The following is a 14,361-nucleotide window of genomic DNA, read 5'->3' on the forward strand; positions in this document are numbered from 1 at the left end:
TTTGAATTTGAGAAATTTGGTGGCCACAGGTCAGCACTTTCCATGGGCAAAGAAGAAAGCAAGGCGGTGGGCTCGTTCGGTTATGCAAGTTTCAATTCCGAGCCAGAATTGAAGGAAAGCAAATTGATTACCTTTCCTTCTTTTTCTTGCCAGGATTCTTATTATCAGGGACGCCATATAGTATAAAATTATTTCTGCGCGACCTATCCTCTAGATCGCTAAAGCGACAAAGAAGTGCAGAGGTGTCTTAGCCTGCCCTAGGCAACGCAGACTTGCAATGAATATTTTAGATGCATATTTAAAGGTCATTGTACATACTGGCAAGCTTGAATTTCACCTTTCATGCAGCCTGAACCATTCGTCATGCAGTGAACTTTGTCATCTCTTATGTCAGACTATGCACTTCATCATTTAATATGTAAAATCACTACTCGCTGATGTGCCGTAGTACGGATTTAATGGCCGGATTTTGTCTTTTCCCCCTTTTTTATTTATCTTTTTCGTACCGCTCACCTTTATCTCATAAATTCCTTTCCCCACGCAGAGTAGCATGCCAGCAATTTTTAGACGCTGGCTAAAGTCTCTGTTTTTTCACTAAAGGGTTTCTGTCTCTGTTTTGTTTGCTGAAGTCGTTTCATTCGTTTATGCCAGTTCTTTTCTCAGAGTACCAGCGGTATTGACTATGGATTCAATGGAAGCTAGTCGCGCATCAGACAGCCTCTCGCCGCGGTGGCTCAGTGGTTATCGCGCTCGGCTGCTGACCCGAAAAACGGAGGTTCGGTACCGGCCGCGGCGGGCGAATTTCAATGGAGGCAAAGTACCAGAGGCCCATCTATTGTGCAATGTCAGCGCACGTTAAAGAACCACAGGTGGTCGAAATTTCCGGAGCTCTTCAACACGGCGTCTCTCCTCCTCCTTTTTCTGGTCCTGTTGTTTAGCGCTGTTTGTATGTACTTGTCACCATGGAACATCAACTCGCCCAATCTGCCGTTCTGCTACAGTTCATATTTTGTACATGAGCATCTTTTATGTGTCAAAATCTCGATCTATCAAACCCGGCTGTCCCTCATAGGCTGAGTCGCTATGGGAAGTTAAGCCCCCATAAACCATCAACAAGAGAGCCTCTTCGCTAAGTACTCATGACTGGGCTTTACGGCATGCGTCAGCTCCCGCTCTCGCCTCAGAAGCTGTTCGAATAGGCGATAGCGCAGTGATGACTGCATTTTGACGAACGCTGCACGCCGTGTCCTCGTGGCTGGCTGTGCCAACCTGTCGCTCTGCTGCTTGTTTGCGGCTAACCGCGCCCAGAGTTTAGCTCCACATCTCCTGAGCATAATCTTCAAGGACAACACGCGTCACACAGAACTTGTGGCCATGGAAGCAGTAGCAAAAAACTACTAGACGTTTTCGTAGCATGAAGGCAAAACGACTGTATAAACTAGATAACATAAAGACACCTGGCATTGGCTGTGTGTCCTATCGTGCTGCTTCCACGCCCAAGAAAAAGCAACCGCAAATATCTAGAATACTTCCGATGCCAAATTAGCAGCTGCTCAGGTTCCCTTACAATTTCTGTGAAAAAAATTGTTGACAGAATGAACGTTTTCGGGAAAATTATTTTTTTCCAAAATATAACCTTATAGATCTCTCGAAGTGGATGAAATCAAACCGCAAGGACGACGTCGGTATTCTGCCGATTGCTGTGAATAATAAAATAATAAATAATGGTACTGATAAGGCAAACAGCTTTCGAGCCATACAGCGTGATTTTAATCAGGAAAGAAGGAAGACAGACGAGGACGAGCGCTGACTTGCAACTGAAGTTTATTGCTTGGCCCACGGATGTGTATCAAGAGCCCAACCAACAAAAGAAAACATGTCAGCATTCACCAAAGGAAAAGAATACTACAGCGGCTGATGGCGACAATAGCGGCGTCATTAAATTGTTGCTAAAAACGTCAGGTCATTTCCTATAATTGCCACGGATTGACTGCTAGGTCTTGCTTCCCTTAGCCTTGTGATTTCGGCAGCCTCAAGAATTTCGCGAGTTAGCTGATTTTTGTGTCTGCTTTCTGCTTATCACTTTCGTCTCTGCGAAGTATGGCCGGCATGTTTCGCTGTCGCAATTCCTTCAGTGTATCCCTCGGTCTCCTTTCAGCGTTTCATGTACATTATTGTGATGCTGCTTAGGCTCTCAGTGAGGCATCTTCCAGTTTGCCCTACATATTGTTTAACAAATGGCAGCGGGTCGACTACAGAACACTTTCCTCACGTGGTTAACTCTTCTGCAAAGTTTCCACAATTGATCACGGGCCGAGAAAACTCCCTTAACATCTTCTCGATTATCTATCTTTTTCAGGCACTGAATATACGAACCAACTGTTAGATTTTTTTTCCTTCTGAACAGTTGCAGACGATCCATCGTTAATGTTTGTTCTCAGTGACTTTAAACTTAAAATAGTCTATTCGGCTATTGAGACATCCAGCCTCTTAGGGAAAACAGCGAAAACTAGGCGTTGGGATGGATAACTGCAGCTATTTTTCATTCAACGGACGCACGAGTTTTTAAGTGCTTTAGTTTAGCAAGACTTGAAAACGGCAGGTTTGGCTAGCCTAGAATGCGATTACACAAAGGGAAGCAATGATTTACAGTTACGTGGTTCGTTAGCCTAAGATGTATGCTTAGGCATCAATCGGAGTTTCAGGTGCAAGAACCTGATAGCAATATTGTTACGAAGACAACGAAGATGGGAGTGGCGCGGGACAGAGCGCTCGCTCTAGGCCAGCGGCCATTAAATCATCTCTTGTTCATGGTTCACCACGCCTCATTCTTCGGCTGGCCGCCACGTTACATTTTCCAGGTCCAAGTTAGAAAGAAGTGGCAATGTGGTGAAGTGCTGGCCGCCACAGTCGATCAGATGATCTAAGGATGAGTCCCGGTCCACGAAGCATCCGGGCCGGAGGGTGCCAGGAGCTGACGGCCGAGGTCCGTGGACGCACCGGACGCCAGGGGCAGGGGGGTCTTGGGGCCAGGTCGGTTCAGGTCGGGCGGGCTGGGACATGGCCGGGCGGCGCGGACCAGGCACTCACTACCGACGTCCACGGCAGGCGCAGGACACCGAAGCTCCGGGACCAGGATGGCGGTGAAGGGACCCAAGCACCTCACACCAAATGTAACGTGGCGGCCAGCCGAAGAATGAGGCGTGATGAACCATGAACAAGAGCTGATTTAATGGCCGCTGGCCTAGCGCGAGCGCTCCGTCCCGCGCCACTACCATCTTCGTCGTCTTCGTAACAGTATCATGAGGGTATTGACTCGTCAATTTGAGAGGAAGAAGGCAATTTTCAAAAATTCTTCGGATTGGTTGCAAAATTGCTTCGAAGCCATTAAATTGGTGTCTATCAGTACTATAAAATCATCTGCGACTCCAAAGCACTGCACTAGCATTGACCCTTGTCAATGACTTCTGAGTTCCTTGACCTTTTGCGTCGATAGTACATCACTTAGCACAGGTCTAATGTAAGAACCCACGCATACCCGTTGTTTCTCCAGGTAGATTACACCTCACCAGGTAGCAAAGGTACACGATAAACACATTCACAACCGTTCTAAAAAGCTCCCGTAGCTTGAACTGTTGCCCAAGCCACAGTTCTAGTCTTTTTTCTTTCTAATACATCTGGCCCTTGTAATTTATGTCCGTCCAGCCATGTGTACTTGTGCAAAGCCAGCACCTTAGCTTTTCTCATCAGAGAAAAGCACCTTCCACCGCAAGCTCTACGGCTGCTCGGTGGGTTCCATCCTTGACAGGGCCGTTGTTCAAGGATACGCAAAAATCATCAACAAGGAATGGAGCAGACAAGCTGGGCTTTACCGGAACTGCTGATATCTCAGGGTACATGCACAATGAAAAGGCTATACTCCAACGGTAGAAATATGGAAGGAATTCTCAGAGCTGGCCAAATCAATCCCTGACCTCCTAAGGCTGCAAAATGTTCACCACCTTCCCATTTCTCAAGCCTTCAAGAATAAGACACGAAACGTAATCCACACCGCATGCAACGTTGTCCTACCAAAGGACGTACGACATGTTCTCTCCCAAGGGCAGAAGTACGCTACAGAACCCAAGAGGTCGCCAGCTGAATTCCTAGACATGATCAGACAAGTTTTCAAGCTAGAACTGACACTGGCGGCAGAAACTAGCAGGTGTGTGTCTGACAGTTTCGATGCTGCCTCTCCCATGTCTCTTCAAATAACCCTGTCCTTCTTAGCCAGCTGCGGCCACCGTATCCCCGCAAACTTCATAATCTCATCCGCCCACCTAACTTTCTGCCGCTGCCTGCTACGCTTGCCTTCTCTTGGAATCCACTCCGTTACTCTAAAACCAGCGGTTATTGACCTTGCATTGCATACTCTGTTCAAGCCGCTTTCCTCCTCTTGATTTCAACTAGGATGTCATTAAGAAGGGTTTGTTCGCTCACTCACTCCGCTCGCTTCTGATCTCTTATCGTTACACCAATTGTTTTTTTTTTCAATAGGTCGCAGTGTTGTCCTTAGCTTAAGCTGAGCTCTTTTCGTTAGCATTCATGTTTTTGCCCCATAGGTGAGTATCGGTAAGATACAAGTGTTGTATACTTTTCTCCCTCACCAGAACAGGATTTGGCCACCCTGGTGTAGTACCTTGCCGCGACGTTTCATGAACAAACTAATTAACCTTCGGCCCTCAGTACCGAGCCGCTGCGGAGCAACTGACCAAGGCGGCGGTCAGGCCTGAGACGCAGCGGAGTGTGCCAAGAATCTCTGGCTCCGGACAGGCCGCCATTAGAATCGAACCTGGCAACGTCTAGCACTAGAACCTTATCCAGTGAGGCTAGCTTAGCAGTGCTGTTCAAGAAACTAGCGGGTATTAAGTGAGGTGTCATGGGCGTAGTGAACTTAGGAGGACAGATGAGGCGTATGCAGTATTAAAGGGCGGGCGCACACTGTTCTATCGCGCATTAGAGGATAGACGGGAACTATGAGCTGGATTCCAGATCAATAAGGGTATAGCTGGCAACTTAGAGAAGTTCTATAGTATTAACGAGAAGGTGGCAGAAATCGTAATTAGAGTCAATAGGAGGTACCAGCTGTATGTGGTGCCGGCCTACGGGCCTACATATAGCCATGGTGACGAGATGGTTGAAAGCTTCTAAGACAATGTGGAATCGGTAATGAAAAAAGTAATATCAGAGTACATTGTACTGATGGGCAACTTCATTGCGACCAGGCCTTCGGCGATTGTGGGATAGGTTCTAAAGATAGCACGGCAGAGTTGGTGGTAGAGTTCGCTGACAGAAATAATTTACGAATCATGAATACCTTCTTCCTCAAGCGAGAGAACAGGAAGAAGACGTGGAAGATCTAAAGTGGTGAGAGTAAAAATTAAATAGTCTTCATAATATGCGCTCACCCTGGCATCCTGCTGGATGTGCATCGTGTAAAGGTGCCTTGTAGCGACCACAGAATGGCAAGGTCTCGAATGAACCTAGATTTGAAGAGGGAACAGAAGAAACTAGTGAAGCGGGAGCGCATTAACGATTTAGCGGTAAGAGGGAAAGTACAGGAATGCAAGATTTCGCTGCAGAACAAATGTTCGGCTTCAACTAAGGAAGGCGACCTTACTGTATAATGTACAACAATCTCACGGCTATCATTACGGAGTGCGCCGTCGAAGTAGGCGGTAGGAAGGTTGGACAGGATACCGGGAAGCTATCTCACAAGACTAAAGATCTGATTAAGAAACGCCAAAACATGAGAACGACTATCTCCACAGACAGAATAGAGCTAGCAGAGCTATCGAAGTTGATAAATAAGGCCAAGGTAGCCGACATAAGGAAGTTCAATATGGAGAGAATTTAAATGCTCTAAACAACAGATGTAGCCTAAAAACAGTGATAAGAAAACTAGGCATAGGTGAAAACAAGATATATGCTCTAAGAGACAAGGAGGACAATGTCATTAGCAATATGGATAAGATAGTTACTCATCCGAAGAGTTATACACAAATCTATAGAGTAGACAATGCAATCAGAACGTTAGTTAGAGAGACAGTAGCGCAGAGCTATGGGTCATGCCGTCAGTAAGAAAAGAGGAAGCAAATTAAGCTTACCAGGAATGCAAAGGGCAAATGCAGCTGGTGAGTATCAGGTAACCGCAAATCTCTTGAAAGACAGAGGGGACATTGTGCTAGAAAAACTAGCCACCCTTTATACGCAAAGCCTGCATCTCTTTTGCCAGTCGAATTTAGTAACGCCAACATTATGTGCATTCATAAGAATGGGGAAGCCAAGGACTAGAAAAATTGCACACCGATCAGCTAATTGTCATTTTCCTACAAGGTGTTTACTAAGGTAATCGTTAGTAGAACCAGGACAACCTTATACTTCAATCACCGAATGATCAGGCAGGCTTTCGATGCTGTGCTGCGTTGCAAGCTCCCAGTGAGAACTTTATCTGTAGAGAAAACTTCCATACATGAAGGAACATTCTCTTTGTCTCCTTCCGGTAGACAAGGAAGGAGGGTTTCTTGTGCTAGCGTCACATCCACATGTAGTCAAAGGACGGGAAGCAATTGTTTCATCCTTAAATCTCAGGAAAGGCGTTTCTTTGGCAAAGGTTAAAGGTAAAGCCAAAAAAGTTTGTTGGAAACGTAACCTGGAAGCCTTAAGAAATTCACTCGACCAAAGTAAAGGACTTAGTTTACAGATGTTGTCATTGGGAAAACCCGGCAATGCCCATTTTTAGTAATCGTATCCGAAAATTGTAAACCCGTTTTGCTTGGACGATGCAAGAGAACAGTGGCCGCATATGAGCAGCATCAAGGCCCCTGAAAAATCATTTTCACACGATTGCATTGGTGTGTGAAATCTTTAGGCGTTATTGTAACAAATTCGTGAAACTCCCTAGCAACTTCGACCAATCTGGGGTAAGCTAAATAACCAATTCAGACAAATTGCACCTGACGTGCACCTCTTTTTCATTTCAACTTAATTTAGCACTTTTGTTGTAGTGCTGCGCGGCCCCTTTGAGGGGATGGAAGCACGCGCGAGTGGTCGTCTTGTCCTGGCTGCTGGGCACAGAGTGCTTCAAATTATGAAATATTGCACCTATATAATGGTGGTGTCCTCCGATTAAACCACCTGAACTCACACTTGGATGAAGTTTTCCCCCGTGTCAGACTTTTATTACGTGTTGATTACCAGGAGAAACAAGGAAAGGCTTTTCCCACCGTGGATGCAGCACTCAACCATGAGCAGGTGCTGGGCTTATAGGATGATGTGACGGAAGCAGTAATCCCCCAGGCGGTTTTCGCGCTCATTGAGAAAGTGAACTTCACTACAAGGCGAGTTCAATGCGGCGGTGCTGGCGCGCTGTAGCAGACGACGCGGCGAAAGCCACGCCTATGGTTTCCGCTGCGCCTGCGCGCTAGTTACCCAAGCGCCCGAGAGAGGCATTGCGCGGAGCGCGGTTTGCCCGCCGCGGTTTGCCCGCCGCCGCACTAGAAGTGGACGACCGTGTACATCTGATTGGTGAGACTTGATGTCGGAATACTGGATGTCATTAAATGATATCTTGGCACCCCAGCGCGCTGAGTCAACTCAGTGTTGTTTGGATATTAAGCGGCACCGAAGCTTGCCTTGGCATCAGAACAGAAATCTTGAGCACTTGTCACAGCTGCACCTTTCTACGTAATTTACTTGCGCGGGTGCACCGCTCTCCCTTGCCATACGGTAACACATATGAAGGATATTATTGATTTTTGACCTCTTTTTCCTAAGGTTCCGAAGAGCGGGAACAGTTACGGTGACGTACAACAGCACTAACCTCGAAGGAACGAGTGCAGAAGTGATGGACATCATACCGCACCCTCGCTACAATCACGCCACCATTCAAAACGACATTGCTCTTTTGAAGGTAAGAGTCAGCTGACAATAGTTTTAATGCGAAAACTGACTGTTTTGTGAGCATGACACCACTTTCACTGGAGCACTGTATGCCTCTTTGTGCGAAATAACTATCTTTGATCGGCGTTTCCTTCACCTGAGTCGGTAGGTGGAGCAAGTTGAAGAAGGCGGGTGCAAGACACTAAGCAAAAAATTACTCTCGGCCTCTCCACGAGCTCTGCAATGCGATCTATCATTTTAACGACGTCCTTTCAGCTGCGTTTGAATTTTTCTGCCGTAAGAAAAACGATGACAATTCGCGGCAATATATTGCCGCGAATTGCCAATATGCAATATACACAATTAAGAATATATATAATGTCTACGTTCGTTTGTTTCGTGGTGCCATGGTTAACGAAAATTGTTTTGCGCAGGTGTATGGCGTGCTCCGCGAAGCTGATGAGGTGACTACATTTTCCATCTGATTTCATATTTCCGCCAAGCGGTTTCATAGCTTCTCTTCGGAATGTTTCAGCGTTGTACCTAAAAGACCGTCATTATTCGAACAAGCCGCCACAGCCTTTAGTCGCAATGCCAACGCAGCTGCGCCGCGCTCTCTGTGGCTCCTTTTAAAACCAGCGCCATCACCCGTTTCTCGATGAGCAGTGCCACGAATGGCGCGCACTATGACGCGTCCATACATGACAGGCAGCCTGATGATCATGAGAGATGCAGACCGCAGCCTCATGAAGAAAGAGGGAACGTTTCAAAAACTGTCTTCCTCCGCTTTATGTCGTCAGGCGCCACTAAGATGACACTGTCCCCCACCGAAGTAGAGCACGCACGAAGGAGAGCCGACTGGGGAGAGTAGGAAAGGAGGAGCGGAGAGGGCCTTGGACGGTCGGATCGGGCGTACTCGGCAGGCATTGTAAAAATAGAGGAGGTGCTGCTCTGTTCAAATCTTGTCATACAAATGCTTAAAAAAAGGCCCCCACTCTGAAGTCGGAGAAGCCCTGGAATATTAAAAGCTTTCTGAACGAATAACATGGAAATATCCACTTTAGACACATTTCTGGGGAGCGCGAGAGCTTTATGATTTCCGTAAGGTTAAGGCATTCAGAAACAAAGTGATGGCAATTATTTTGGTTAGAAAAATTCGCTACCTTCAAAGCATTTTCAGCAGTGCAGTGATTTTACGTCGCGACATATTCTAGAAGGTACTTAACACCATCCTAGTAGACAATAACAAACGATAATCATGTCGCAGACATAACTTTTGACGGTGAATCGATGTCTGCAAAATTTAGAACCAAATATCTTAATTATATATTCAGAACTCAACCTGTAGTCTGCACGGTTCATATAGCAGAAATTGTATCAGAGAGAGGGATTGTGATGGCGTATTCCTGAAACCAACCATTGCCGATGAAATTCATGTTCCATAATAGCATCTCACGTGTTCCTGATAATGTAGAAATTGGCGCACTCTATTAGGCCTAATATATTAGAGCCCTCTCCTCGAGCGTATCTATGATGTCTTCTTAGAGCAAACGAATTTTCCTTAGGAACTGCAACTAGCAAAACAGAGTTGCCTCTTTATACGTGGTGATAACAATGACAAATCCAACTACAAACCAGTATGCGTTCCCTGGATGCTTTTTAAAAATCACACAAAAGTTAATTAACGACCCAAAGCCTTGTTGTTTTTGGAATAGTAAGAAAATGACGAATCTGAAAATGACGAGGCTGCATCAAGCACGCCTTCAATACGGCGACGGCCGGTGACATCGCTTAAATTTGTCTCCACAATTTCGTCCTCGGCCACGGCGCACCTCTGGAGCTCCTTAAAGACAGAGGCCGCGTCTTTTTATCCGTGCTATTTCAAGAGCTCCTCTGACCATGCACATGCGTTAATCGTTATACTACAGCTTACCACCCACAAGCAAACTGATTCACAGACCGGTTTAACCGCACTCTGAGTGAAATGATCGCACCGCACTGCGTTACGCCGGACCATTCCAAAGGGGATCCAGTGCTCGCATTTGTAAGTTTTGCGTATAATACGATCTATCAAGCGATGACAGGTTTGTTCCGCTTCTTCATCTTATACGACTGTGAACCATGCTGCACATTTGACACAAATTTACCCTACAGCCGTGATCTTTCTGAATGCACAGCTATCTAAGACATCGCCCAAAAAGCTGAGGAAGGCCGTGAGCTGCTCCGCACCTTTACTTTGGGCACCCAAGGCTACCGCAAAGACCTGCACGATAATGCCAACCCTGCTCGGATGTACTCTGTTGACTCCCTCGTTTGGCTTTGGGTTCCTGCTAAGAACAAATTTTCGACCGAGTCGTTCAAAGCACGTCTCCCGTCGACTACCCCGCTGAGCGAGTTACGCCATTCTCGGACCACCAGCGCGATGGTCGCGAGATTGTCCACGTTAGGCACCTCAAGCCTTTCTATAATTCTCCGGTGGTCTCTTAGCGCTAATTCGCCAGGATGGCTACTGCTTCCCGCCGGGGTTATTATAAGAAGGTGTGGGTGACAGCTCTGCCTGGTGGGTAGAGCGCGAGTCTCGGGCTGAAGGTGCTGCCTCCGGCTCGCTGTCTGCTCGTGCTGCATCCTGACTACTACCTGCATTGGTCACCATGGCCTACCAACAAATCCACCCTTCTCTTGCTTCAAAATAATGCAGCAAGCAATATAGGTCACGCTTCTGACATTCTACGTTACGCGGCAGAATGCAGGGCTATTGTCTTCACCACGCTTTTACCACGATTTTACTGCAAGAAAGAAAAACAAATTAACGGCGACCTCATGGATACGCACATCGATAACCTAGCTTGTTTCTTCACACATAGTCTTGTAATTATTCCCGATGCCCACCTGGTATTCAATTCAATTCAATTTCAATTTATTTTCCCATGTACACATGGTGAGGGCCGAGGGAAAAAAGCCAGAAATTTTGGCTTGACGTGCCCCTCGGCCCCTACATTGCAGGGCAGCAGGCAACATAAATTAAACATTAAACATAGGTTAATGAATTCGATTTTCCTTACGAGACGCATTGACACATGAAAAATATTATATTCTTTATTAATAGTAAGTTGCTAATACACGATTTACTCTTTGTAACGCATGTTAGACTTCACTCCTAGTGTGGATTACTTGCACAAGAACTAATGTCACTCAGCTGCAGCTATTACGAACAAATTCTTTCCGTAAAATAGCTAGCACTTCACCATGCACACAAAGAACCACACCTTGGTAGACTTCGCACAAGCACTGGGAATTACATCTTCAACGATTTATACTTAAGCTTTAGGTATGAAGCAAAAAATTTTCGTGGTTTTTTCTTCGTACAAAAGCTGGCGCAAAACACGACACACACAAGAAAGGTAGACAGGACAACGCGCTACTGACAACTGATCCTTTATTGGAAAGAAACACGTAATATATAGGCACACCGTCAACCCACCTATCAGCTGCAGCAAACGTCACAATGATGTAAAGGGTCATAAAAGCGATAAAAGACACAAAGACTGAAAACACGACGTAGCTAAAAAACGATAAAAAATGACGAAAGAACATTAAAAGCATGACACGTGGTGTATAAGGCCAAAGAAACATGACTGACAGGAATTCAACAGGATGATAACAAAACGATATTGCATAAAAAACGTAACAAATGCAGTAAAAGAAAAACACGTGAAACAAGAAAAAACCTGATAAAAAGCCTGTGAGCTGAACACTTGAGATTAGATTGAGGGGGAAAAAAACCTGTACACATGCTCGCCTCAGGAAAACCTTTCTAAAAAGCATTCTTCAGTTTTATACAAGAAGATAGATGCATCGCTAACAGCATTCGCGCCCTTTTTTCTGATCAGAAAAGCTTCTTTTAATTCACGGGACACTCGATCATGGCCTCTACCTAAAACAACGGTTTTTTCCAGAATGGGCCGGCAAGAGTTTTGTTCACATCTGATCAGAAAAGCTTCTTTTAATTCACGGGACACTCGATCATGGCCTCTACCTAAAACAACGGTTTTTTCCAGAATGGGCCGGCAAGAGTTTTGTTCACTTCTGATCAGAAAAGCTTCTTTTAATTCACGGGACACTCGATCATGGCCTCTACCTAAAACAACGGTTTTTTCCAGAATGGGCCGGCAAGAGTTTTGTTCACATCTGATCAGAAAAGCTTCTTTTAATTCACGGGACACTCGATCATGGCCTCTACCTAAAACAACGGTTTTTTCCAGAATGGGCCGGCAAGAGTTTTGTTCACATCTGATCAGAAAAGCTTCTTTTAATTCACGGGACACTCGATCATGGCCTCTACCTAAAACAACGGTTTTTTCCAGAATGGGCCGGCAAGAGTTTTGTTCACATCTGATCAGAAAAGCTTCTTTTAATTCACGGGACACTCGATCATGGCCTCTACCTAAAACAACGGTTTTTTCCAGAATGGGCCGGCAAGAGTTTTGTTCACATCTGATCAGAAAAGCTTCTTTTAATTCACGGGACACTCGATCATGGCCTCTACCTAAAACAACGGTTTTTTCCAGAATGGGCCGGCAAGAGTTTTGTTCACTTCTGATCAGAAAAGCTTCTTTTAATTCACGGGACACTCGATCATGGCCTCTACCTAAAACAACGGTTTTTTCCAGAATGGGCCGGCAAGAGTTTTGTTCACTTCTGATCAGAAAAGCTTCTTTTAATTCACGGGACACTCGATCATGGCCTCTACCTAAAACAACGGTTTTTTCCAGAATGGGCCGGCAAGAGTTTTGTTCACTTCTGATCAGAAAAGCTTCTTTTAATTCACGGGACACTCGATCATGGCCTCTACCTAAAACAACGGTTTTTTCCAGAATGGGCCGGCAAGAGTTTTGTTCACATCTGATCAGAAAAGCTTCTTTTAATTCACGGGACACTCGATCATGGCCTCTACCTAAAACAACGGTTTTTTCCAGAATGGGCCGGCAAGAGTTTTGTTCACTTCTGATCAGAAAAGCTTCTTTTAATTCACGGGACACTCGATCATGGCCTCTACATAAAACAACGGTTTTTTCCAGAATGGGCCGGCAAGAGTTTTGTTCACTTCTGATCAGAAAAGCTTCTTTTAATTCACGGGACACTCGATCATGGCCTCTACCTAAAACAACGGTTTTTTCCAGAATGGGCCGGCAAGAGTTTTGTTCACATCTGATCAGAAAAGCTTCTTTTAATTCACGGGACACTCGATCATGGCCTCTACCTAAAACAACGGTTTTTTCCAGAATGGGCCGGCAAGAGTTTTGTTCACTTCTGATCAGAAAAGCTTCTTTTAATTCACGGGACACTCGATCATGGCCTCTACCTAAAACAACGGTTTTTTCCAGAATGGGCCGGCAAGAGTTTTGTTCACATCTGATCAGAAAAGCTTCTTTTAATTCGCGGGACACTCGATCATGGCCTCTACCTAAAACAACGGTTTTTTCCAGAATGGGCCGGCAAGAGTTTTGTTCACATCTGATCAGAAAAGCTTCTTTTAATTCACGGGACACTCGATCATGGCCTCTACCTAAAACAACGGTTTTTTCCAGAATGGGCCGGCAAGAGTTTTGATCATGGCCTCTACCTAAAACAACGGTTTTTTCCAGAATGGGCCGGCAAGAGTTTTGTTCACAACAAAACTCTTGCCGGCCCATTCTGGAAAAAACCGTTGTTTTAGGTAGAGGCCATGATCGAGTGTCCCGTGAATTAAAAGAAGCTTTTCTGATCAGAAAAAAGGGCGCGAATGCTGTTAGCGATGCATCTATCTTCTTGTATAAAACTGAAGAATGCTTTTTAGAAAGGTTTTCCTGAGGCGAGCATGTGTACACGTTTTTTTCCCCCTCAATGTAATCTCAAGTGTTCAGCTCACAGGCTTTTTATCAGGTTTTTTCTTGTTTCACGTGTTTTTCTTTTACTGCATTTGTTACGTTTTTTATGCAATATCGTTTTGTTATCATCCTGTTGAATTCCTGTCAGTCATGTTTCTTTGGCCTTATACACCACGTGTCATGCTTTTAATGTTCTTTCGTCATTTTTTATCGTTTTTTAGCTACGTCGTGTTTTCAGTCTTTGTGTCTTTTATCGCTTTTATGACCCTTTACATCATTGTGACGTTTGCTGCAGCTGATAGGTGGGTTGACGGTGTGCCTATATATTACGTGTTTCTTTCCAATAAAGGATCAGTTGTCAGTAGCGCGTTGTCCTGTCTACCTTTCTTGTGTGTGTCGTGTTTTGCGCTAGCTTTTGTACGAAGAAAAATGCACCAACTAGCCCAGCAACAAGTGTTACTTGAGTATCTTTCGTGGTTTATTGGGGTTTACCGTCCCAAAGGAATTCAGGCTATGAGGGACGCCGTAGTGAAGGGCTCCTGAAATTTCGACCAACTGGGGTTCTTTAACTTGC

General features: G+C 45.3%; 1 protein-coding gene across 1 annotated transcript in view; it reads left to right on the forward strand.

The window, feature by feature from the left end:
* The window catches only part of LOC149326827 (clotting factor G beta subunit-like), a 63,023-nt gene that overhangs the window by 17,313 nt on the left and 31,349 nt on the right, over positions 1 to 14,361 (forward strand). Inside the window, exon 3 of the mRNA XM_089564690.1 lies at positions 7,816 to 7,951. Within this exon, the coding sequence (XP_089420816.1) occupies positions 7,816 to 7,951 (136 nt within the window). The remainder of the gene's footprint in view (positions 1 to 7,815; positions 7,952 to 14,361) is intronic.

The sequence above is a fragment of the Amblyomma mixtum genome, chromosome 10 (genome assembly GCF_055824585.1).
Source record: "Amblyomma mixtum isolate Tamu chromosome 10, ASM5582458v1, whole genome shotgun sequence".
Lineage (NCBI taxonomy): Eukaryota > Metazoa > Arthropoda > Arachnida > Ixodida > Ixodidae > Amblyomma > Amblyomma mixtum.